Below are 27,956 nucleotides of genomic sequence, written 5' to 3' on the forward strand. Positions count from 1 at the left end.
CCATTGGGCTCATTTTAAAGCCTCAGATAACTGAAACCTAATCTTAGTCTTATGAGGTGACATGCACGTGTACCTGACCCTTCCTGCCCCGAAGCTTGTCCCCAAATTTCTGGTGATTTCATGAAGAGGGATTCCTACTGGATACCAGAATTCTGTGGGAAATCATGAATGAATCAAGTCTTTGGAATCAAATGGAATTTCTCGTCTACCTCTACCATTTTAATATTGAATGTTATTCAGTATCTCTTACCAGAAGTTTCCTCGTCTCTAAAATCTGAGTCAATAATATTATGTGGTGGTTTTTGCAGGTTAAATCAGCTACTGGAAGTAGCAATCCCCAATCTGCCTCTGGATTGTAGTCCTCTCTCTTCCTCCCCATTTTGTTCCCTGTCTGCCTTTCTCCCAGGCCTTCTGCGATACACTTAGGACACATTTGTGCTTCGTCCCTCAGTCATGTCCAGCTCTTTGCAGCCCTTTGGACTATAGCCCACCAGGCTCCTCCATCCATGGGATTTTTCAGGCAAGAATACTGGAGTGGGTTGCCATTTCCTTCTCCTCTCAGATAACTCACAGTCTAGTATGAGAGACAGCAGTATAAAGCAGTGACTTTAATCTACTTTGTTGATGCCTTAAAAGAGAAGGAAGCAGTGTCTGGCAAAGCTCAGGGTTCTCTCACCACCAGCCTGGCAGGATCTACTCTCCAAAAGAAAAAGAACAGTATGAGTCTGCTCAGAGTCTGCTGCTGAATGTGCCTTCCACAGAGTATATGATCGTGCATGAATCATGTGTTAGTGTTACGTAAGCAACTGCTCTATTTCTTACCCCCCAAACATCCTCCCAGTTTGTGTGTCCTCCACCCATTTAAGTGTTTTAAGACTGTTTGCCACACACAACACAACCATTTACTATATGATTATTGATCTTAATCAATGAGCAAACTTCAGTATGTTCTTTGTGCCAGTGAAGATCTCTGTACTGGCTGCAAAGGAGACTTTTCTCAGAGCAGAATTGTATAACCTGAGGTATCTATAAAGGAAGAAGAACAATGGCTAGGTGTAGAATGTAAAAGCATCCTCTTACATACCCTTCTGTTCGTGCTCTTCAAAGATGTGATTAAGAGAAGTTGATCCGTCCTTTAGATGCCTTTACATAAGAAAGACAGCATGCACTCCTACTCATCTTTGATCAAAACATAAAGTTTCTCTCATCATGAGTAACAGGAAGAGAGTTGAAAGCCTATCTCCTCAACAGAGCTAATGTAAAAATTAAGAGAAATTCTTTCCTCCTTTTTTCCTCGGTAACAGAGTTTGTCCACAGTATTAGCTGGAGAATTGCTTCATTTTTCAACTTACAATCTGAAAAATAAGGTTGATGGTGGTGATTAAGGCATATTCAGAATAGGGGCCATTTCTTTGGTAATGGGCTTCCCTGGTAGCTGATAAAGCTACCTTGTTAAGAATCCACCTGCAATGCAGGAGACCCGGTTCAATTCCTGGGTCAGGAAGATCCTCTGGAGAAGGGATAGGCTACGCACTCCAGTATTCTTGGGCTTCCCTGGTGGCTCAGGTGATAAATAGTCTGCCTGCAATGTGGGTGACCTGGGTTCTGTCCCTGGGTTGGGGAGATCTCCTGGAGGAGGGCATGGCTTCCCACTCCAGTATTCTTACCTGGAGAATCCCATGGACAAAGGAGCCTGACGAGCTACAGTCCATGAGGTCACAAAGAGTCGGATACAACTGAGCAACTAAGCATAGCATAGCATAGCACAGTTTGGTTATATGATCTGGAATATAAACTCCTCACCAAATCTCAGTGAGTGATGTCACAGACTCAGCTTGCTTACATTTCTCCAGTGTTGCCTCCTGGAAGTGATAAGCTTTTTAGGTCTCAAGATTTCTGCTTCATTTTTTCAGTTACTAGGCAGAAGATGATATAATTTATGGATTTATCAGCTTTAATTCTTGGGAGGAATGATCTGTGTTTAGAGAAAAAATTGCTATGGTTACTTGTGATTACAGCATATTTTGTACTCACGATAGAGGGTTATGAAAAGCAAGTATGATTTATCTAGGAAAGCAAGCAAGGATAGGATGTGATTTTGCCAAATTGCAATAAATTTAGCAAGAACTTTTGTAGAAACCATGTCATTGGGTCATTGGACTCCCACTGGAAAACCACCTCATTTCTGAGCACCTAAAGAGTTTATTGAAATTTCAACTTCGTGTTCCCGATGGTTCTTTTTTTTTAATTTAATTTTTACTTTATATTGGGATAGAGCTGATTTATAGTGTTTGTTAGTTCCAGTTATACAGTAGAGTGATTCAGTTATACATATATCCATTCTTTTCAGATTTTTTCCCCATGTAGGCTGTTGCAGAATACTGAGTAGAGTTCCCTTTGCTATACAGTTGGTCTTTGTTGATAATTTGTTTTATACATAGTGTGTATCTGTTCATCTGAAACTGTTCTGGTTGACTTGGTGACACCCACGGATATGCATTTTAATTCTCTAGGTCATTCTGTTAGGATGATCTGAAGACCACGCATTAAGAACTCCTAATTCTTAGAGTTGTCAAATTCATAGCAACAAAAAGTACAATGGTGGTTGCCAGGGTTGGGTGAAAGGATGAATGGACAATGCATGTTACAGGGTACAAATTTTCAGCTTAGGAAGATGACAAATTGCTGGAGCCGGATGGTGATGATGCTGCACACCAGTGTGAATGTATCAATATTGAATGCCACTGAACGGTATGCTTAAAAATGGTTAAAATGGTCAGCTTTGTGTTATGTCTATATTATGATGATAAAAAGAAAAACAAGAAATTTGAATGCAGGCGGCAGTCATTATTTTAAAATATTGGTGAATCTTTGCTTTCATAGTAATTATTGATAAATAAAATAGATATCTCCAGTGTAAAATGTAATTTGTGCTCGATTAGGGATCCACGTTGTATGATAGTTCCTCATTGCTTTATGACAGGGCAAAAACAATGGCCTAAATAGAAAAATCATAACACTTGATGTGTGCTTTATTAAGAGAAAATGGATTTCTTGTCTATGCATAATTTGGCCAAAGGAATGGGGGTATTGGAGTCACTCAGTCTTCATGATTGTTCCCCTTCCTGCTGTTCTCAAGTGGATTCATCGGATTTTGCCTCGTCTTGGTTTTGCAATAAAGATCCATGGTGATACTCATGCTCTTTTCAGGACAGGGTGTGGGCCAGTGTGGGGAAGAGCCTGAACTGCATTATTGCGATGGTGGATAAACTGATCGAAAGAGAGAGCGGTGGCGAGGGAAGCAGCGCCAGCAGCAAAGATGTAGAAAAGGACTCTTCTCCAGAGGACTCCATCATAACTCATCCGAAGGGTAAGGAATCATTTTTTTTTTCCCAATCATTGACTGAGTAAACAAAATGAGAAAGCCAAGATAAAATGAGATAGAAAAAAGAGGAGTCAATAGTGCTTTTGATGAAAGTGCTGATAGTGTGCTTTTCCACTGCTCTGGCTGGGGTGATGGAAGGCTATTTATCAAATTGAATCTCGGTTGTGTTTTCAGAACTGCTTGCAATGCTCTTTTTTTTTTTTTTACTACATAAAATCCCTCTTGAAAGGAGAGCAGTGTTTTCTTTTAAAGAGTCTGATATAGTTTAATCTACTTTTATACACATTCCTCCAAAATTTTATTAGGAAGAAAAACAAGCATCTGAAAATGCTTAGAAACTTTGAGGACTATCAGAATGCAGCATCTTAAAAAGGCTTCTGAAAAGAAGGTGATATGGTTAAATGCTTTTCACCTTATTCTGAGGGAGTGAATTGGTGAATTATTTCAAAAACATGAAGAAGTCTTAATTCCATATAAGAAGAATGTGTTTGTGTGTTATTCCAAAGACATATTTTCATGAAGCTTAAATTTTCGTAGATACATGTATAGGCAGATACACTGATGCATACATATGCATACACATATGGGTGTGTGTCACTGTAGACACACACACACACATATAGAGACACACACACACACACATATAGTATGTATAGAGACAGAGGTGGATACTTTCAAAGGTGTCTTATTACAAGGTTGACTAGCAAATATGGCTTCTTTTGTTAAAATTTTTTGGTTAATTTTATTAATTTTGACAACAAAAACTAAGACAGATATCTGCACTTCTCTATTCTAGAAAGACTTGCTCCTAGAGTCGTTCCAGCCAGATTCTTGAGTGTTTGGAGATACAAAGTGTTGCCCTACCCTCTTCTGAAATCTACTTTCCCTTTTCCTTAAGGAAAGTGAATATAAGAAAATATGGCTGCCTATCAAATTAAATTGTTTTCTTAATTTGTTTTCCTGATTTTTTTATTACTCACATTTTCATCAGGAGTTTAATTACAGGAAACATCAATCTTTCATCACCTGATTAACAGGAGAACCATTTCTAAATCACATTCATCAACAGTGGCTTTCTAAAGTTTTCTTATTGTAGATGGTTCTCATCCTCCATATTACATTCACTTAGGTGGAAAGTTTACACTGATTTTTTTTTTAATATTCTACTTGATTTAACTGTATATGGGGATTTTCTTTTTTAATAATATCAATTTTATTAATGAAGCTGGTCCAGATTTATAACTTCACATGAATCAAAATGAAAACCTGTCATAATTTATGTCAAAAAGAAATAGTATACTTCAGTTTTCTTTAATTGAATATTTATTGACCATCAGCGATGAGCCAGGCACTGTGCTGTGCTCTGGAAAATGAGGTAAAGAAGCAGAATCCATATTAGTGATTTGTTCTGTCTATTAAGTGTTGAGGACACTTAGAGCAGAGTAAGATTAAGAGGTTAAGGGATACTGGATTTTGCCACAATTTTTGATGTTCCCAAAAACGCTTATTGATGAGAACAGAGTTCCAAAGTATTGGAAATTATGCATTTATTCATATCTTGTATTTTATCAGAAGATCATATCTGTGCAATCAGTTTCCATTTAAAAAGTAAAAATATTTGGTAGGTAAGTCATCTGTAAAATTACATGAATCACCTTCATTTGAATGTAAAATATTCTTTGCATATAGCCTAAAAACCATGCAGAATTTGCTCCTAAAGTGAATTAATAACTACATCAGTTTTGTGGATGGTTGGAGTCGAATTATAACACAGTGTCCTATAATTTATTCCATTATTTATTAATTTTATTAATATCATATTTTGCATGTTTATTTAATTCATTTTTTGAGTTATAAATGTTTTTTAGGAGATAAGACACTGTTTAAATTTATAAAATGAAATACATACTTTGGTCTGAAAGTTATTTAGTACTGGATAATGTATTACTTAGTATTAGATAATATAGTATTATCAAATAATTCTAAAGTTAAAGCTGTTAACATTTTATGTGTTGGATGATTGTGCATAGAATGCACAATAGAATGTTTTGATAAAGATATTGGTTCATTAAAGAGATGACTAACAAATATAAATGTGATGTATTACAAATGAATGTGTGCTTGAGTATACTTAAAATATATAAAATATGTGATGGATGTTATTGCATATTTAGGTGGGATTGTTATTTAAGTAAAATTTATTTTTATTAAATAATAAAAAAATTATTATTAATTTATTTTAATCTTCCTCTTAATTTAGGAAAAATGCAGTTTTAGTTTCTACCCTGAACTTCATCACATTAAACAGTGCAACAGAGAAATTAATAATGGCTTTCCGAACTATAAAGCAAACAAGCTAAACTTGCAGTTTACACATACTGTCCCCTTAACTATTTCAGAAAAAAGATACCTGGGGTCAGTTCAGTTCAGTTGCTCAGTTATGTCCAGCTCTTTGCCACCCCGTGAACCGCAACATGCCAGGCCTCCCTTGTCCATAACCAACTCCCGGGGTCCACCCAAACTCATGTCCATTGAGTCAGTGATGCCATCCAGCCATCTCATCCTCTGTCGTCCCCTTCTCCTCCTGCCTTCAATCTTTCTCAGCATCAGAGTCTTTTCCAGTGAGTCAGCTCTTCGCATCAGGTGGCCAAAGTACTGGAGTTTCAGCTTCAACATCAGTTCTTCCAATGAAGACCCAGGACTGATCTCCTTTAGGATGGACTGGTTGGATCTCCTTGCAGTCCAAGGGACTCTCAAGAGTCTTCTCCAACACCACAGTTCAAAAGCATCAATTCTTCGGTACTCAGCTTTCTTTATAGTCCAACTCTCATATCCATACATGACTACTAGAAAAACTATTGCCTTGACTAGACAGACCTTTGCTGACAAAGTAATGTCTGCTTTTTAATATGCTGTCTAGGTTGGTCATAACTTTCCTTCCAAGGAGTAAACATCTTTTAATTTCATGGCTGCAGTCACCGTCTGCAGTGATATTGGAGCCCCCCAAAATAAAGTCAGTCACTGTTTCCACTGTTTCCCCAATTATTTGCCATGAAGTGATGGGACCAGATGCCATGATCTTAGTTTTTTAAATGTTGAGCTTTAAGCCAGCTTTTTCACTCTCCTCTTTCACTTTCATCAAGAGGCTCTTTAGTTCTTCACTTTCTGCCATAAGGGTGGTGTCATCTGCATATCTGACGTTATTGATATTTCTCCTGGCAATCTTGATTCCAGCTTGTGCTTCTTCCAGACCAGCATTTCTCATGATGCTCTGCATGTAAGTTAAATAAGCAGGGTAACAATATACAGCCTTGATGTACTCCTTTTCCTATTTGGAACCAGTCTGTTGTTCCATGTCCAGTTCTAACTGTTGCTTCCTGACCTGTGTACAGGTTTCTCAAGAGGCAGTTCAGGTGGTCTTGTATTCCCATCTCTTTCAGAATTTTCCACAGTTTATTGTGATCCACACAGTCAAAGGCTTTGGCATAGTCAATAAAGCAGAAATAGATGATTTCTGGAACTCTCTTGCTTTTTTGATGATCCAGCGGATGTTAGCAATTTGATCTCTGGTTCCTCTGCCTTTTCTAAAACCATCTTGAGATATACATTCACTAATGACATGTTCTCAATTTAACTGCATTTCAAAATTTTATTAGAAAAAAATCATTTTAAACATTTGAGAAGAAAAAGAAATAGGATTATGCACAATTTTCATTTTATTTCTGTTAGCCACACATTTTGAATATATGTTTACACACACACATACACTGTAACCAAAGTGCTGTACACAGTGTAAATATAGATGTACATCTTGATATACTGCATGTCATTATATTATGAGTATTTCCTCACAAACATTGTCTGGAAATAATGAGATGACAATGATGATAAACTATTTCATCAAAAGAGAAACCACTCTTTTAGGTATTTGATTAATATTATAATGCTGCATTTAACATGTAAGCATCTTTGAACATGAAAACCTTAAACTACATCTCAGAAATTGTCCTGTAAGTGGAATTATTTTATAAGAAAGACTTACTCCTTCTCTCCCATGTATTTATTTATACAATGACTCTATATCAGTGTGGACTCATGAATACGTATTTTATCCTTTGGTTTATATGCCTCTTATGTTATTATTTATTTGGGACTCAAATTGTTCAAGGGCTAGCTATTAGGAGCTCTTGGTGGCCTTTTGGTAGCTTCTCTTGCCATAGACTATGTATTTAGTTTCTCACTTTCTTACTTTTACATTTTATCCACTCTCTTATTCTCTGGTTTCATAAAAAAAAACTTGCTCTAGGTTCATCTGTATTTGCCCCAGCTTGTGGTTCAGCTATTTTCCAAGGAACTCTGGTTTCTTTTTTGGAGAATAGCATTTAGAAACCAACATTTAGTTGGGTGGGGGTGTTTTAATGGTTCTTTGTAACAATAGGTACTCTGAATCACAGTACCTAGAAGCACTCTTTTATCTTACCAGCCTTAGAAATTTTCAGTGATTTCATGCCATTTTGGACAAAAATTATCATATTGTAGTTTCTCATTATTTGTGTCTTGATATTATGGTGCAGCGGTAAAGAATCCGCCTGCCAGTGCAGGAGACTCAAGAGATGCGGGTTTGATCTCTGAATCAGGAAGATTCCCCTGGAGTAGGAAATGGCAGCCCGCTCCAGTGTTCTTATCTGGAAAATTTCACTGACAGAGGAGCCTGGTGGGCTACAGTCCACGGGGATGAAAAGAGTCAGACATGACTGAACATGCATGCGTGTGCACATTATGTAACTTAATACTGTATTTCAAAATAATACTTTTGACAACGAAATCCATGTCTTCAATAACACCGCATTTATCCTCAGTCCATAGCTGTGGCGGAAAAGTCATTACATTGTTTTCATTTTACAGTTAATTAATAAATTGATTTAGTGAGTGATTTGAGTCATCTAGAGTTTATTGTTATGTGTGATGTGCTAAATACTGATAGGCATTTCTTGCCACATCATCTATGAGTGATTGTTTTCCTAACATTAGAGTAGTTTTTTCCTTATAATTCAGTTCTGCAGATATTTTATTCAACAAAATAATTGTCAATTTCTGATCAACTAATCAATCAATTTAATCAAATTTTGTTCATGTGCTTTTGACTGTTGTGTTTTATATTGGGATATGTTTTGAAATCTCATAATTAACCTTATGATAGTCCACTTTTCTTTCTTTACCATCATCTTATATTTTTACAGTATAATCATAATTCATGTTTCTTTGTTGGTTAAACAGATGGTCTTCTGAATTGGTGCTACATTTATTCATTTTTAAATGTTCCTCTATAACTGCAGATGTTTCTCTTTTCAACTGGTAGATTTTTCTCTTTACAGTGTATCAGTTTAATAATGTTTTAAACCTGTAGTTTTGGAGGTTTTTTATTTTAGGTCTAGAATTTTGTACTATATCTTACTTCATAAATTTCTTTTCAGGATTCCTGCAGAGAGTGCTGAGAGAAGAAAATCTTTCTGTACATTCTTTGAACAAGTAATAGAATAACCGTTCCAAACTCTCATGCTGATGTATCTTCATATTTTTTCTTAACAAACAAGATTGTCCTCTTATTTTTGTACATTTAAACATCCTTATAAGCAGGTGGCTCAGTTGGTAACGAGTTTGCCTGCAATGCAGGAGACCTGGGTTTGATCCCTGGGTTTGGAAGATCCTTTGGAGAAGGAAATGGCAACACTCTCCAGTATTCTTGCCTGGAGAATTCCATAGACAGAGGAGCCTGGTGGGCTACAGTCCATGGGGTCGCAAAGAGACATGATCGAGTGACTAACACTTTCCCTTTTTGCTTTTCAACGGTGTAGCATAAAGTACAGTGTAACACAGGACTGCCTCCCTACTTTTACGTACTATTCTATTGATGATATTTAAGTTTTTATTGGCTCTTCCCTTGCAGCTCAGCTGGTAAAGAATCCACCAGCAATGCGGGAGACCTAGGTTCGATCCCTGGGTTGGGAAAGTCCCCTGGAGAAGGGAAAGGCTACCCACTCCAGTATTCTGGCCTAGAGAATTGTCTGGACTGTACAGTCCATGGAGTCACAAAGAGCTGGACATGACTGAACAATTTTCACTTTCACTAATAACTCCATTGAAATCCATAAACCTTGCTAAATTGGACTTACCCCTCAGGCTTCTCAAAATTCAAGTAATATTTAAGCATCACTCTGAACTGGACATTTTGAAATATCAGGGGCACAAGAAGATTAAGACCCGATCTGTCTCAATTCTACCGAAGAGATTGATATCTAAACCCATGACTGTAATATAATACACTTTTGAGTACACGCTGAAAAATACCTGTTTCTTTCATCCATCATGCCTCAGTTCAGTTCAGTTCAATCCCTCAGCCGTGTCTGACTCTTTCGACCCCATCAACCGCAGCACGCCAAGCCTCCCTGTCCATCACCAACTCCCGGAATTCATTCAAACTCACGTCCATCTAGTCGGTGATGCCATCCAGCCATCTCATCCTCTGTCATCCCCTTCTCCTCCTGCCCCCAATCCCTCCCAGCATCAGGGTCTGTTCCAATGAGTCAACTCTTCGCATGAGGTGGTCAAAGTACTGGAGTTTCAGCTTTAGCATCAGTCCTTCCAAAGAACACCCAGGACTGATCTCCCTTAGAATGGACTGGTTGGATCTCCTTGCAGTCCAAGGGACTCTCAAGAGTCTTCTCTAACACCACAGTTCAAAAGCATCAATTCTTTGTCACTCAGCTTTCTTCACAGTCCAACTCTCACATCCATACATGAGTACTGGAAAAACCATATGCCTACTGCCCTACTGTCCATTCTGAAGGAGATCAACCCTGGGATTTCTTTGGAAGGAATGATGCTAAAGCTGAAGTTCCAGTACTTTGGCCACCTCATGCGAAGAATTGACTCATTGGAGAAGACTCTGATGCTGGGAGGGATTGGGGGCCAGAGAAGAAGGGGACGACCGAGGATGAGATGGCTGATGGCATCACGGACTCGATGGACGTGAGTCTGAGTGAACTCTGGGAGATGGTGATGGACAGGGCGGCCTCGTGTGCTGCGATTCATGGGGTCGCAAAGAGTTGGACATGACTGAGCGACTGAACTGAACTGAACTGAACTGCCCTACTAAGGTTTATTTTATTCACATATTGTAAACATTTCCTATCTACTCACAGAAGCAACAGATTAAAATGATGAGAAAGTGGAGATAAATATAGATCCTTGAGGCACATTACAAAAAAGAATTGCATGCATTGAAATACACTAGTTAATCTCTACTCTGGGAACATGTGTTCATCCAGCTATACCTTGATCCATTCATGTCATTGCATGGCCTGTATATCTCTGTCTTGCACAAGGGTATCATGAAGTGCCCTGTGAATGGCCAATAATACCCTATGTCATTGAATATTTTTTTTTTCCTCATCTACCCAGCTATAAGTTCTGCCAAAAAGGAGATGAAGTTCCCCTGACATAGTTTTCCTAATGAGCCCAGTTTGCCTTCAAGTCATCACTTTTTCTTCATACAAATGTGATAAACATCAGGCACATCACAGACTTAGTTCACTTACTAGTGGTTAGTTTCATGTCCTTTCCCAAGTCATAATTTTCCTTTAACTTTCAGACACACTCCTTATGGGACCTGAGAATTCACTTTTCCTCCCACGTCTTTTACTGTATTTCCGGCTGCCTCCAGTTAACAAAGTTGTCTGAAACAAAATTGTCTGATAACTACCAAGAACTTAGTTTATTTCAATAATTTATTTTCATTTATAATCCATAGCTTGCTAATGCCAAAGATAAGTCATCTGAAAAAGGCGCTCCATCCTCCAAATAGGGACAAATGGCTCAGACAGTAGAAGCATCTGTCTACAATGCTGGAGACCTGGGTTCGATCCCTGGGTCGGGAAGATCCGCTGGAGAAGGAAATGACAACCCACGCCAGCATTCTTGCCTGGAAAATCCCATGGACAGAGGAGCCTGGTAGGCTATAGTCCATGAAGTCGCAAAGAGTTGGACACGACTGAGCAACTTCACTTTCCAAGGCTTTTTGTTTGTTTGTTTTAAGCAAATCTCCCATGTTTTATCTTATATCTTTGGTTGGCCATAGTAACTATCTTCCTAATACACTGGAAATAATTAATGACTAGAATAATTAATCAGTTGACACTACTATATCTAAAATAGTTCATGACATTAAGCCTCATGGAAGAGACACACCAAATACATGTTAGTTGAAAACAAAGTGGAAGATCCCTTCATTCATTCAACAGATATTATTTGAACATCTATCCTATACCAGGCACTATATCTAGAAACACATTCGGTCACTACCCTGTTCTTGACGTCTGGTGAATAAACAATTGTATTTGAAAGAAGACAGAGATTTTTCAAAGCCTGCTTCTGCAAGATAAAGAACATAGAAGAGGAAATATACATTTGGGAGTCATCAGCAGATAGATAGATGAAACTGGAGAAAATGAAAAGAGAAAGAATAGAAAAAGATGAGCAAAATCTGTCTTGCTGAGCCTTGGGGCATGGAAACTGCCTTCAGCTGAGGAGTTGGAAGCACCAATGGATGAAAATCAAATGCAACTTGGATGCTAAACAAAGGTAGCCAAAGAGAGGAAATAATCACTTTAATAGTTAAAACTGACTGCACTAACATTTATATGACATATACTTTGCTAAACTTTCTATCCATCCCTCCCTTCAATCTTGCAACAAACTTACAGGAGATATTGTTTTTATTCCCATTTTATAGATGATAAAGTTGAGCACTGCTTCTAAGATCACAGAGCTGGTAGATATCCGAGCAAGGATTCCCATCCAGGCAGAGTGATTCCTGATTGAATTTGTTGAAAAGAATTGGGTGTGCAGAATAACTGGTGAAAAGGAATGCTTAACTTTTTACCTTTAATAATTTTTTACCTTTAATAATTTTTTTTTAATTGGAGGATGATTCTTTTACAATGCTGTGTTTGTTTCTGCCATACAACATGAATCAGCCATAAGTATAAAATTTTAAGAGCAGTCTGGCATGTGAGTTTACTTTTATGTTTGCCATTAATATTTGATTAATGGGTTTCCAGGCGGTCATAGCTAATGCTCCACTTGTTGCTATGTTTCTGCCCATCTTACAAGGCCCTCTACTCCCAGACTCCCACCTGTCTGTCCGTGGTGCTCCGTCACCTTCTTCATCTCATCCTGCTTCATCCTTTCGTATCCAGTCACCCTGGACTCTTCTGAGGTCTCATCTTATGCTTTTCAGTGCGGGGCGTTCAGAGGATTGCCCATCTCTACCATCCACAGGCTCAAACTTTGTATCCGCTGAGGCGTCTTTTCTGATCTTTCAGGCAACAGCTGGCATTGCAAGCATGGGAGCAGGGCAAGTGCACAGATTCCTCTCAGCAGGGCCTGTGCCATGGGTTTAAGCTTTGTGGTCATCACGCCTTTTTAATAATGTTAGCTGTGTTGTTGTGAATAAAGTCCAGTCGTGTGGAGAAGGCTGTGTCTGGGACATGGAGACTTACTTCATCTCTAGTTCTGCCCCCCTGGTTCTCCAGTGCCTGCCCAGCTTCCCCGTCCTTATCCCGGCCCAGTGACCATTTCCCATTCCCACCCATACCTACCAAGGGGCCTGGGTGCAAGTGCTGGAGAGGCAGACTCAGGCTAGGTGCCTTTGAAGATCTGCACACAGGCAATCACCATGCCCAAAGGACTGTGACACAAAAGAGTAAATGGAAATCACCATGACAGCTCAGAGAAATACTAATGAGGAAGAAAGACAAAAGCTTGCTTACTGCTTTTTAAGCAGCAATCTCACAATTTTATATTTTTATTGAATTCTGCAAGTTATAGAATCATGCTTTCTACAAGGATTGCAGGTACATAGTCCCACAGACATCATGCGTGATAATGATCAAGTTCACCTGAATGAGCCAGCTGAAACTGATGGACACTGGAACAAACTAGGAAGAATATATTCCTGCAAAAGAGGGCCACCACTCCAGCTCCGGCCAATCATTCATTCCCATATGGGAACGTGGATCTAAAGTTACCATAGCTGCTGATTTATCAAGTGAATCTGAATTTTTGTATAAAATATCCCAATTTTTTAAAGTTGATGATAGGGTGTTTTTTTTTTTTTATCATTATAATAGGAGGAAGGCCAAATAAAATACATTTGAGGGTCAAATGAAGCTGTTCCTGGGCCACTGGTTTGCAGCCTCTGTATTTCTGATTTATTGGAAACACTATTTTAAATGTTATCTCCCCTACTAGACTTGGCTCTATGAGGGAATATGCCAAGTATTTTTTTTTCCTCTGAATCTCCAGAGCCTAACATAATTCAGAGGCCAACACTGTGGAGTAAAGGCTGAATCACCCTGATCTGCACTGCTACGAGACAAGAAATGCTTAGTTTTCTCAGTGTTTCTGGGTGACTGTCTTCACTGTATGTGCATATTCATGCTGCTGCTGTGCTGTGCTCAGTCATGTCTGACTCTTTGCAACCCCATGGATTGTAGCCCGCCAGGCTCCTCTGCCCATGCGATTTCCCAGGCAAGAATATTGCAGTGGGTTGCCGTTTCCTACTATAGTATTTATGTATACATGCCTGAAAATCTTCATAGCCTCAGAACTTGTGCTTAACATGAGAATTATTTCAGTGGTTTTATAATGTGTAACGAGTCTATTTTACTTTGTAAAGTATAAATATGCAAGTGCAGAGCATCATTTTCAACAACAGGTTTATATATTAATACTCCTGGATTCAATGAATTTCTGCACGTGAATATTTAGAATTTCATTGGGAAGAAAAAAATCAATGAATGAGGGGCTTTAAAACTCAGGCCAGCAAGCAAAACAACTTGTAAAGTACACTTACAAGTTTTAAAAATATTTGGTAAAAATTAAAAAGATAACATATTATAAACTTAGAATTCTAATTATAATGGTACATTTTAACATTTTGAACATTCAGTTTTCTCAGAAAACTAATGTTATTTCCCTTAAAAACTGTGCAGTGACTTATGATATAACAAAATAGCACTTGACTCAGAACCAAGATATTGTACTTGCCAAGTCCACAATTTATTTATTTGGCTACATGACCTTTGGCAAGTCACTTAAATTCTCTGGGCCTCATTTTCTTCATTGGTAAAATAAAGATCATCTGTAGTTTTTAAGATCTCTTCCAGTTCCGAAGTTCTATGATAATAAGGTGCCACATTATTTGTGAATTTTTTTTCTTTCTTTTCAATCATTCAGCATATTTTGGTTGAGCATCTACTCCATGTCAGGCACTATTCCAGACACCAGGATATAGTAACGAACAAAATGGACAAAACACCTGACCTCCTGGATTTTATATTCTTTAAATGTCTCCCGACATAAAATATACCATAAGAAAGAAAGACATTGCCTAATATGTTAAAAGTGACATTATGTGGAAAAATACAGAGCGAAGTAAAAGGGTTTCAGAATACTGACATTTAAGAGCAAGCTTCATTGAAAAGTTGATGTTCGAACAAAGACACAAGGAGGTAAGGGAATGAGCCATATGGATACCTAGGGTAAGGATATATTGGGTATTGAAAACAGCTAATGCAAAAGCCTTGAGGCATATGTGCTTTCCACAATCAGACAACAGCAAAGCAGCTCATTTGGTTTGAATATGAAAAGTGAAGGGGAGAAAGTAGAAGATGAGTTTAAATAATTTAAAGCCTTTGTATTGACTTTGACTATTACTCTGAGAAAATCCAGAAGCAGTTGGAGGATTTTGAACAGAGGACTAACCTGACTTGACAGATTTTAACACCCAGGCTGTTACGTTTCAACTAGACTGTAGATAAGGATAGAACCAGGTATAGGCTAGTTAGAAAGCTAATATAATTCTCTAATTGAGACATGATGGTAGTAGCCTGGACTAAGAAAAGTAGCCTGGACATGATGAAAAGTAGCTGGGTTCTGTACTTACTTTGAAAGTGGTGCCAACAGAGTTTTCTGATGGTTTGGATGGGAAAATGAGAGAAGGGAGAAGTCAGGAAAGAGCTGAAGGATGGGGTGGCTGTGGACTAGCTGGCAAGGACTCTGGAAAGAACAAGTTTTGTAGTCAGGAATAGGGACATGTTCTCTTCGAGTATCTCAAGTTTACCATGGAAATATCAAGTATGCAGTTAGATATGAAAATCTGAAATTCAGGAGAGAGGGTCAGATACATGGTCTAAAATTGGGAATTGCTAGCAGGTAATTTAAAGCCATGAAACTGAATAATGTCAGCCAAAAAAAAAAAAATTGAGTTTTCAGAGAAAAGAGAAATGACCTACAGATCACAAATGGGGACAACCTGATGTTAACAAGCAGAGGAGCCAACATCAAAGTTGGATAAGGAGTGACCAGTGACTTAGGAGGTTAACAAGTATGACATCCTGAAATCTAGGGTTAGAAGGTATTCAACAAAGGAGGGATCCATCTGCCCAGTGCTGCTGGTAGGTAAGGGAAATGACGACTGAGAAGCAACTTTGGATTTAGCAGTGTGGAAGACACTCATGATGCTGATGAGAGTAGCTGTACTAGAATACACAGAGATTGAAGCCTCAGTGGAGGAGGGTAAGGGGAAAAGAAGAAAAGGAACTGGAGACAGCATGTATGAACAAGCCTCTGAGGACTTTCCACATGTAAGGAAGCAGAGCAATAGGGTGGAAGCTATAGAGGGAAGTAAGGTCAAGAAAGGATTATTTTTTAAAGATGGGATGATAGCCATGTGTCCTAATGGGAACAATCCAGTAACAAAGAAATATTGATGATGTCAGAGGCAGGGGAGGGAACTGCTTGAGTGATGCCTTTCAGTAGTGACAGTAGGGATGATCTGGTGTATACAGTTAGAGGAGTCGGTCTTAGCTAGAGAACAAATCGTTCATCCTCAGAAATAGGAGAGAAGACAGGCATAGAGAACAAACATATGGAAACCAAGGAGGAAAGGCGGGGGTGCGATGAATTGGGGTTAATACACACATATATATAATAATATTATATATTATATTTTTATTATATATTCAGTTCAGTTCAGTCACTCAGTCGTGTCCAACTCTTTGCGACCCCAGGAACCGCAGCACGCCAGGCCTCCGTCCATCACCAACTCCCGGAGTTCACCCAAACCCATGTCCATCGAGTCAGTAATCCCATCCAACCATCTAATCCTCTGTCATCTCCTTCTCCTCCCGCCCTCAATCTTTCCCAGCATCAGGGTGTTTTCAAATGAGTCAGTTCTTCGCATCAGTTGGACAAAGTATTGGAGTTTCAGCTTCAACATCAATCCTTCCAATGAACACCGGGGCTGATCTCCTTCAGAATGGACTGGTTGGATCTCCTTACAGTCCAAGGGACTCTGAAGAGTCTTCTCCAACACCACAGTTCAAAAGCATCAATTCTTCGGCGCTCAGCTTTCTTCACAGTCCAACTCTCACATCCATACATGACCACTGGAAAAACCATAGCCTTGACTAGACGGACCTTTGTTGGCAAAGTAATGTCTCTGCTTTTGAATATGCTATCTAGGTTGGTCAGAACTTTTCTTCCAAGGAGTAAGCGTCTTTTGATTTCATGGCTGCAGTCACCATCTGCAGTGATTTTGGAGCCCAGAAAAATAAAGTCTGGCAATGTTTCCACTGTTTCCCCAACTATTTACCATGAAGTGATGCCATGATCTTCGTTTTCTGAATGTTGACCTTTAAGCCGACTTTTTCACTCTCCTCTTTCACTTTCATCAAGAGGCTCTTTAGTTCCTCTTCACTTTCTGCCATAAGGGTGGTGTCATCTACATATCTGAGGTTATTGATATTTCTCCTGGCAATCTTGATTCCAGCTTGTGCTTCTTCCAGACCAGAGTTTCTCATGATGTACTCTGCATATAAGTTAAATAAGCAGGGTGACAGTACACAGCCTTGACGTACTCCTTTTCCTATTTGGAACCAGTCGGGTTTTCCAGGTCCAGTTCTAACTGTTGCTTCCTGACCTGTATACAGGTTTCTCACGAGGCAGGTCAGGTGGTCTGGTATTCCCATCTCTTTCAGAATTTTCCACAGTTTATTGTGATCCACACAGTCAAAGGCTTTGGCATAGTCACAAAGCAGAAATAGATGTTTTTCTGGAACTCTCTTGCTTTTTCCATGATCCAGCAGATGTTGGCAATGTGATCTCTGGTTCCTCTGCCTTTTCTGAAACGAGCTTGAACATCTGGAAGTTCACAGTTGATGTATTGCTGAAGCCTGGCTTGGAGAATTATATTATAGATATATTATTGATACCGTGCATAAAGCAGATAACTGTGTAGCTCAGAGAACTCTTACTTAATGCTCTGTGGTGACCTAAATTGGAAGGAAATCCAAAAAAGAGGGGATATATACAAACAACACTTTGCTGTTTAGCAGAAACTAATGTTATGTTGTAAAGCAACTATACCCCAATAAAAAACAATTTAAGAAAAAAGAGAAAAAGAAGAGCATGAGAAATGTGGGTGAGTGGACAGACATCAGATCATATGTCAAAATGACTTAATGCTTGTTCCCATCTTTTCAAAAATAGTAGCCAACAATTTGGAGTTGCTCCATATGTGCCAAAATTATTTTGAAGATGGTGCCTTTATCATTTCACCCTTGCAACATTCATAGGAGTAGTTCTACCCATTTAATGGACAAAGAGGTAGAAAGTTGATGTTACATGTACTTTCATGCCAAGTCCATTGGCCAGGCCTGGATTCAGACCCTGGTGGTCCAAGTTGAGTACCTTGTCCCCTGAATCATGATTCTGTACTGCTTCTATTTTTTCCAGGAGAAAGAATCGCTAATCTTAAATCTGTACAGATACATTTTTTGCGGTCACCCTTTACACAAAATGTTAGGTTTTATCAGATACAAATTAGCAATATTATGAGATAACTTCATGAAATCAATCCCTTCGGTATCTCTTAAATATTTACTATGGAATTGTACCTTATGCAGAAACAGTTGCCACGTATTCATAATCACAATTGAAAAAATATTTCACATTCTCATATATCTGATGATACTCATACAGAGAATCCACAGAGAATCTGGGATAGACCAAAAGAAATTAAAAAAAAAAGATTCATATCTCCCTTATGGGAAATGTGAGGCATATAAATATAGAACAGGATGGGAAATAGTATTGTTTTTTATTATGGTTGGTTACTTGCCTACTTTAGTCGCTCAGTCATAGCTGAGTCTTTGTGATCTTTTGGACTGTAGCCCACCAGTCTCCTCTGTCTGTGGAATTCTCCAAGCAAGAATACCGGAGTGGGTTGCCATTTCCTTCTGCAGGAGATCTTCCTGACCCAGGAATCGAACCCATTCTTTACCCGCTGAGCCACTGGGGACGCAAGGCCCTCTCGCCTACTTACTCAGCACTTATAAGTTGAATCTATTTACTTTAGACTCTGATGGATTTGTAGAAATAATTTTCTAAGGGTGCACTGTATTCCATTGGCCTTGAACTTAACTAGGAAACTACGCACTCACCTAGTGCACTTCAAGATAGAAATGCATTTCATTTTCTGTCCTCTTGGTGTTCTAATCAAGCTTTTATCAATTCACTCTCCCACCCCTCTCTTCTCAATCATAGATAGTGGACAAAATTTAAATGACAAGAGCTCTCTGTTGTAGATGTATTGGTGATTTGGGGTTGCTTGTTGACTCATAACCTATGAACTTATTCTTCAGTTTCAGCATGTTTGTAGATCAGAGTCCTGAGATTATAGTTTTGAGGGGTCAAAAGGCAAAATAAGTCCAAGGAATGTGAACACATGACTCTTCCTGTTCCAGCATAAGCCCTGGTTCAGTTTTTTTTTTTGCTTCCACCTATACAGAGCTTGTTTGATTAGTGGATTTAGTTCCTGGAAACTGTCTTAGCAGAATTTACTTCAAGCTTTCAACTTTGTGCTCTGAAATGAGAAGTTTAACCAGGGTAGCAGTTGATGCATTTCCTTTGCTGTTTGGCTAAGAGCAAGACTGGAAGGTTTTATGACATTGTTCTCAGACTGGCAGGATTTAAACAAACAAGGTTTCCTTGACGTGAGAAAAGGTTGCTTTGTTCTTCCCTGGCAGTTTGTCTGGAGTCAGGCAGTCCAATCATTTCTCATACATCTGGAAGGTACCAAGATCAGTCACTTACTTTGGGTCATAGTTCACTGGACGCTCTGATGATTACATCTGAAGATGTATCTTTTGCCCTTTATGTGAATACCCTTGGTGCCTTTAAGACTGCTGCTACTAGAGACAAAGGAAGACACAGCATTTATATGGAATCTTCCTCCCAGGGTTACCATTAACCTTGCCCTACCTGATACCCAGGGGCTTCCCAGGTGGAACTAGTGGCAAAGAAACCGCCTGCCAGTGCAGGATACATAAGACACACAGGTTTGATCCCTGAATCAGGAAGATCCCTGGAGAAGGGAATAACTACCCACTCCAGTGTTCTTTCCTGGAGAATCCCATGGACAGAGGAGTCTGGTGGGCTACGGTCCATAGAGTGGCAAAGAGTCAGATGCGACTGAAGCGACTTAACACGCACGCATGCATCTGAAACCCATTATTTCTAGATTTGGCCTTGTTTCTTAGCTTTTGTCTCTCTGCTCACCTAAAATCTGCATCTTCCTGTTTCTCCCCCTACTTCTACTTACTTCGTTCCCTGTGCCTACCATGGTGACTGTCCACTTGATTTTCCATTGTTTTTTTATCAGGGCTTCAGGCTCAACTCACGTGTGTGTATGCTTAGTCTCTCCGTCATGTCCAGCTCTTGTAACCCCATGGACTGTAGCCCACCAGGCTCCTCTGTCCATGGGATTCTCCAGGCAAGAATGCTGGCGTGGGTTGTCATTCAGTACTTACTTCCCCTTTATTCCTGCCTTTTCCAAGTCTTTTTGTCATCTTAGCTCCATCCCCTCTCCCCCCCAGTCCCACTTCTGACCTCCTCCAAGTTAGTTCATGGCTTCTGTTTACAGCACTCGGCATCATCAAACCAGACATCCCTCCCCGACTGTGACTACCAAGACTCACTATTTTGGTGTTCACTCCCTATATACCAAGCAGCTTCCCTGACCTCCCTCTGCATAGCTCTCCCTTCACGTGTTCACGAAGCGATAGCACCATGTCTGAACAGGATCTTTTCGCCAGAGATGCATTCTCTTGCCTCTAAACCCTTAACTTCTCTAGATGTATTTTGTCCCAACTTTGTCAGCACTTGTCATACCCTCCTTATATGGAAGGCATTACTTTACACCTCTTGAGACTTTCTCTTCTGTATTTTAAGCTCCTTGCGGGTAGCGGTCATGAGTTTTAATATTAGTATCACCCCAGGACCTCACACTGAAGAGGTTCTATTTGTCTAACAAATGAGTGTATAGTTGGCCCTCTGTGTCTGCAGGTTCTGCATCTGTGGTTGGTTGAATCACCAGATGTGGAACCTGTGGGTATGAGGGATGATAATATTACACCATTTCTTAGAAGGCACATGAGCATCCTTGGGGGTGAATATCAAGGGGTCCTGGTAGCCAGTCCTCCACAGATGCAGTATTTCTCGTGATGGGCAATGAAAAAAAGGGGAAATTGATACAAGGAAGACAGCTTAGCATTTGTTAAAGACAGATGAATATAGTTTTTTTTTAAATTCCTGGACCAGAGCCAGGAGATGATTCATAAAGATGGATATGGAGTGAGGAAGACTTGGAGGAGGGCATTCTTAGTGGCCAGGGATGTCATCTAGGCAGCTCAGCCTCAGCAGGTGCTTCTCTCCCTGATTACTCATCTGTTGTCTGGATTAGCTTCATTTCTGGGTTCTGTAGCCCGGGATTCAGCTGATTTTGGAGTCCTCTGATGGCTGGGTGTCTAGAGTCTGTGACCAAAGTTGTGTGTGTATATTATACAAAGGAGTCCTGCTGTAAGGTGTCTGGAGAGGAAACCTTACCATTCCCTCCAAGCAGCAATATTCACACTGTAAAACTACACAAAACAGGTACACAGGTCACACAGGCGGCCATCTCTGAGTCGCTGTAGAGCAATAGTGTTCTCAGTTCTCAGTCGTGTTCTCAGCTGCGTCTAGCTCCTGTGTCCCCGTGGACTGGAGCCCACCAGATTCCCCTGTCCATGGAATTTTTCAGGCAAGAACACTAGAGTGGGTTGGCATTTCCTACTCCAGGGGATCTTCCTGACCCAGGGATTGAACCTATGTCACTTGCATCTCCTGCATTGGCAGGCAGATTCTTTCCCATTGTGCCACTGGGAAGCGCTGATATAGAACAGAGGCCCTTCAAAACCATCGCTGACTCTGTGGGCAGAGATATACCCACTCCCAGCCCCCAACCTTGAAACCACTGCCAGTTCCATGCCACCTGAGGTTTGGACATCCTGTTAAAAATCCTTTCAGCTGTGGAATGGGTTCCTCTTACAACCTTGGGAATTTTATCACCCTCCTTAAAGGCCTTAATTATTCTGCTCCTCATTTCATCATCTTCTGAACTTAGGTAAATCCTACGAGCCAGGCTCATATATTTCTCCTATCCCTTTGCATAAAGTTTAATGGGCAGGCAAGCTTTGAGCTTTTCATTTTTCTCCCAATGTCTGAAAAGTTGTGATAACAAAAATAATACTGGCTACAAGCGTCTGTGAAGTTAATTATTGTAAATGAATGAAGGAGACTGAGCACCTGAGAAGAAAATGGCTCAGAAATTGGAAAGAAAACAGTATATTCTGCTACCATCGGTTGGAATTTGGCCCTTTTATTTTCCTCCTGAGCAACATAAGAGCCACTGAGCTCAGAGGACGTGAACATCCTGTGCAGGAAATAGGTGGTGTGTGGAGGAGGTGAGGGGGGCGCCCAGCCGTCATCCTTTGAATCCTTCAGTGAATTCACTTGAATCCTGTTAGAAAAGCAAGTCAAGGGCTGGAAACAGGCTCTGCTTGGACGACTTCCAACACACTTCACAAAGCTCAGGAAAAGCTCAGCTAAGCCACACACATTTTATGCTTTTCCCGAGGAAAGACTCTGCTTGTTGGTCTCAGGGTTAAGGAGTTTCAGCAAGTTTTTATAGAGATACTAAAAACATTCTCTTCATATTTTCCTCTGTCACTAAAAGGAGCCCAGGGGATAGAATCAATGATGCGGGCACTTAAGTGCCTGCTGGGCCAGTTAGCTTCTGTGAGAGGTGTAGGCGCAGTGAATACATGTTGGCAAGCCCTTAGCTACCTGGCGTCTCTGGGTTTATCATAGGTGTGTATGTGTATGTGTGTGTGTAAAAATCTCAGTTGAAATATAAGGAAGCTAAAATCAGAAGAGTGGATATGTGCATTTCAAGATTCTTTTTTTTTAAGCCTTTTATTGAGCTATAACACAGATACTGAAAAGTATATACCTCTTAAGTGAACAGCTTAATGAAATTTTGCATTTAATATACACCTATGTAAGACAACTCACATGAAGACATAAATAATTTAGAGTGCCTCAGAAGGTTCCCTCATACATAAAAGGCACCACTTTTAGTTGTTTAAAGATAAGTCTGAATCTCATTTCAAGATTTCTTACTTGAATCTAGAAAATGCAGAATGAACACCATCTTCATCCATCCCAGAAAATGACTTTCCCGTCAGGACAAAATAAACCCCATGTAAATTGTGAAGTATAGAGAGACAGGAAGCTGTGAAGGGATGATGTCACAGTGGTCTCAGAATTGTCAGGAGCTGCTGCTTTTTTTGTTGTACCCCAAAAATATTTTTCAGGAAAAAAACTTAAGCATTTGCTGTGCCTTTCTCAGAGTGATTTGGAATGCTCACTGAAGCAAAAAGGCCCTTTATGAACTGACTGCTTCAGCCTGTCTCTGCCCTGTCACACATCATTGTGTTTATTTCAGAACCTGAGATTTACACTGAGTGAATATTAACAGGGAACAAAACCTGAAGTCATTGCAATTTGCATTTGCCAGTGAGATTTACCTTTATTTGCTAAACTTAAATTGCTTCTTTTCTAGGAAAAAAAAAATGCACTTTTAGCTTTCTCATGTATACTTCTTTATAGGAGGCTTACTGCTATCTTTAAGACATTCTACCTTGCTCACCAACTTGTAATTTTCTTATTCTTCATTGTTTTCCTTTATTGTCCTTTTCCTTAAATTTTAGTCATAAGAAGTATATATAATTATAGTAAGCAAAGACACTGGAAAGTGGTTAGTGTCAGACAAATACCTAAGAGCACTTCTAGACTTAGAATTTCAGTGTGTTTATTTTTCCAGGTCCTCAGTTTTATTCTAGTAGGACTAGATTGGGGGATCTCTTTCTTTTTTAATCTCATTACATTTCTGATTAGGAATCAAATGGTTAAATTAGAGTGAAGATAGGTTTAGAAGTGACTAAAAAAATTATGCTGATGAAGAAATCTGTGAAGATTTCTTCTTTTAAAGATCTTTAAGAAAAACCATCAGCTCTGTTTAATTTGAGCTGTCACTTAGTATCTTCCCGGGGCGGTGGCGGGCGGGGAGGGGGAAGGGAATACGTTTGTTTTCCACTTTCTGATAGAAAGAGCGTATCACTCTTTTGGCGAGGTTATTGATCACTTGACACAGAATAGGATGCTAGGTGCCCAGACAACATATACCTGCTATTTGGGAACTTTGCAAATGCTTGCTGCTGCTGCTAAGTCACTTCAGTCGTGTCCGACTCTGTGTGACTCCATAGACAGCAGCCCACCAGGCTCCCCCATCCCTGGGATTCTCCAGGCAAGAACACTGGAGTGGGTTGCCATAGTGTAAATCAGTTACCGGAATGGAGTAAGGTACCAAGTAGTTTTTCTTCAGGCTGATAAAGCAGCGCCATCTACTGCACACAGGTTTTTTGTGTGTGTTGGAGAATTCTTCAGTAGAAATTCATTTTTGCAGACCTAAACACAAAGGAAATTGGTTTTCAGTCAGTTATCTTTTAAGATATACATCTGGGTCGATTTATTGAGATACTTGTTTTCCACGTGTATGTGTCTGCATTTTCATATTGAGAACAGTAATCAAATAATAAGAGTGAAAGGTAAAACAATGTAAATATGAAAACAGTATGAATATCACGTATTTCTTCTTGATGTCTCTTGATGTGTCTTTTACTCTGAAAATAAGTCTAATGTACCTCCATTTGCCCTTTTATGTCTATTAATGACATAAAAATCAATAGCTACCCGATGCCTATTTCAGTTGAACCACTGTTCATATTTTCTCCTAAGCTGCCCACAAATGAGTCCTTTATTAAATGATTACAGATTTAATAGGCCTCCACTGAATTCTCTTTTCTCTAGTGTTTTTTATTCCTGTCATAACACTTAATTCTACAATATTTTAAAATAACAACTCCTAATGTTCCTAATGTATTTTGTATTACAACTTCACATAAGCATTTACATAGAGTATTAACAAGAGCACCTCTTTTTATTAAGTTGGGACCGTTAATTATCCTTTCAACCATTTTGGTTTATTTCATCTAATCTATTATAGAACATAAAGTAAGTAAGTGACAGTAGATATGGTGCAATAATGATTATGATTCTTTTCCTCACTACCTATAACTCTTTCAAGGTCTTAAATGATTATTGACCATTCACATTACTCACTCTGTAAACTGAGACGATCGTATCACTTCAGATCTTGATTCATAGTTAATTTTTCAGCATGCACTCATTTCTTTTCAATCGTATTTGTATTGGTCATACCACTGTCAATTTATATATTAATGGAATAGCACACAGTCTGGAATTTATAATATTTGACATTTGTTAGGATTTGATTTTCAAATAGACTGAAATAGAATATAACTTGTTTCTATATCACATGCCAAAGTCATAATTATATAACTGAAACATGTTAAATTTCTAGGCATACAGAAAGCACAGATGGTTTCAGTTTTGTATCCTGATTTGAAGAAAAGCTATTCAGATTCCAAATACTGTCAAAAACTTGATTTTCTCATTCATGCCTGTATGTTAAAAGGCTTTTGTTGTATTTATTCCAACTTTACTCATTTAATTAAAAACTGAATGTTTGATATGCTGTGATCTGGAGATCCAGTGATTAAAACAGAAATTTCTTGCCCTGAGTGAGTTCACTTTCTTGCAGAAGAGTGTGGGCAAGGAGCTAGGAACACGAAGTGAACCTGACCCAAATTTTAGTAAATGAGGAGGGGATTTGGGGGGGGAAATCAAGAAGACTTCCTGGAAGAGAGAAACCCTGAATTGAGTCTGCAGAGAAGATAAAGTATTTGTCAGGGAGATAAGCAAAGGAAGAATGCTCCAGGACTGCAGATGGGATTTGCAGAGACACTGAGATGAGAGAGCAGACGGGTGTGGGGAAATTTGTCTGTTCAGCTCTCCTGAGACTCAAGGCTACACATGAAAAAGTTCTGAGAGATGAGACTGGACACATAGGCAGAGATCAGATAATGCAGGGTCTGTCATGCTTTGGGACTTTGTTCTCAATGCTTTGGTGTCTTTAAAATAGTAAGGAAATGAAAGAGTGAGTGATGGAATTCAAACTGATTAGAAAGATCCATGTAGCAACTCTGTTGAGAAAAGATTGGAGAAGTATACGCCTGGAGGAAGAGGGGTCACTTACAGAGCAGGATAGAAACGGATAACTGATGATGGGAGAGGGCAAAAGGCAGATGAATGTTTGATGGGTCTTTGAAACGCCTAGACTGTGGTTCACCAGGCTCCTCTGTCCATGGAATTCTCCAGGCAAGAATACTGGAGGCGGTAGCCATTCCCTTCTCTGGGGGAACATCTTGACCCAGAGATAGAACCTGGGTCTCCCGCATTGCAGGCAGATTCTTTACCATCTGAGCCACAGGGAAGCCCTATTATGGTGGTAGAACTAATTTTATGACCCAGTAAATGTGAAGACTATAGAAGGAGTCCAGGAAAACAGGTTTCCAGCAGGGGAAGAGTTTGGTGGCACCATCCACCAAGATCCAGGCAATGCACAGATTAGAGATGAGCAGAGAGGAGTTCTTCTATAAATGAGTGAGATACTTCCAAGTGGAGAGATCCAGTGGGTGGCTGGTTATAGACATCAGGAGTTCAGAGGAGAGACTGGGATTGGAAATCTTTGTAACTTCTAAGTATGGTGTAGAACATCACTGAAAATAAATAAATTGGTTCTGTCCTCCAAGACCTTCTTTAATCTATCCATCCCACTGTTCTTATGCTCTGTCCACCCCGCAGAAGACTGGTATGAGCAGTTGTATCCCCTCATCCTTACCCTGAAGGACTGCATGGGAGAAGTGGTGAACCGAGCTAAGCAGTCCCTGACCTTCGTGCTCCTCCAGGAGCTCGCCTACAGCCTGCCCCAGTGTTTGATGCTGACGTTGAGAAGAGACATCGTCTTCAGCCAAGCAGTAGGTGCCTCTTGTTTTTGTGAGCCCCCCAGCACATTGATGGGCTATCAGATAGTATCCTCAGTGGGGAAAGAGATGTGCTTATGATAGTCTGCTTTTTATTTTATTTTTTTGGCCATACATACCGCCTGGCCTGTGGGATCCTGGTTCCCTGACCAGGGATCGAACCCATGCCCCCTGCCTTGGAAGCTTGGAGTCTTAATCATTGGACTGCTGGGAAAGTCTAGTAGTTTGCTTTTTAAGGGGATCCTCTTCTTAAGGTATCGAAACCCAGTTTTTCGTATTCATAATAGATACCTAGCTGAATAGAAACAATGCGTGAGACCATAAATATTTATTTCTATGAAAAGGTGGCCAAGTCCCTGAAATGTCCATTGTTTCACAGGGCGCAGAGTCTTTGAAGGAAAAAGTCCCTTGTCCTGTCCTCATATTATTCCTGGGGTCTCTGCACCATGCGCCGTGCAGATAGTAGCCAGGACTGGTAAAAGGGATCTGTTTGCAATCCCTTATTTCTACAGCTCCCTCATGAATTCCTGGACAGGGCCTTATAATAGTCTGTTTTGTTTTTTGTTTTTGTGGTTTATATAGAAGTTTGCCAGGCCATAGTCTTGGATGAAAGTTGGGCCATACCACCTCCGTTGCCTACACCCCACCCTAGCCCATGGCAACAAGGTTGGCCTCCGTCAAAATAGCTGTGCTCCCGCTCCCCTCCTGCCTGTAACCCATGATTGAGTTTTGCAGACATACACCTGGAGGGAAAGAGACAGAAGGCTGTCTTTGTAAACCATCCAGATAAAGGGAATAATTTAACCAAAATATCCCTTGTTCACTATGATTTCATGGATGACCCAGTAGTAAATGGAGCGAAGTGTCAGGCACTTTGCTCTGCCTTACACAAATCTCTCCACTATGTTCTTTCAACGACTCTGTGGAATGAGAACTATTATCTCTATTCTTCATGTGCAAAAATATTTGAGAAAGTTTTGGAAGTGTTAAGTGACTTTTTATTTTACCGCCTGGTCTTTCCCTTTTCACAGTGCTGTCTTTCCCAAACCGTCCTACAGCATGGGTTTAGACATCCATGGTTTAAAAATGGGTATATAAATAGT

General features: G+C 39.7%; 1 protein-coding gene across 5 annotated transcripts in view; it reads left to right on the forward strand.

The window, feature by feature from the left end:
* Positions 1–27,956, forward strand: part of INPP4B (inositol polyphosphate-4-phosphatase type II B) — a 423,416-nt gene that overhangs the window by 304,842 nt on the left and 90,618 nt on the right. For 3 of the 5 annotated variants that reach the window (XM_068990082.1, XM_068990083.1, XM_068990081.1), the window contains exons 15-16: positions 3,211–3,370; positions 26,675–26,847. In XM_068990082.1, the coding sequence (XP_068846183.1) occupies positions 3,211–3,370; positions 26,675–26,847 (333 nt within the window). The remainder of the gene's footprint in view (positions 1–3,210; positions 3,371–26,674; positions 26,848–27,956) is intronic. The other 2 variants (XM_068990085.1, XM_068990084.1) reach the window with 1 other exon arrangement.

Source organism: Capricornis sumatraensis, chromosome 17, assembly GCF_032405125.1.
Source record: "Capricornis sumatraensis isolate serow.1 chromosome 17, serow.2, whole genome shotgun sequence".
NCBI classification, from domain to species: Eukaryota; Metazoa; Chordata; class Mammalia; order Artiodactyla; family Bovidae; genus Capricornis; species Capricornis sumatraensis.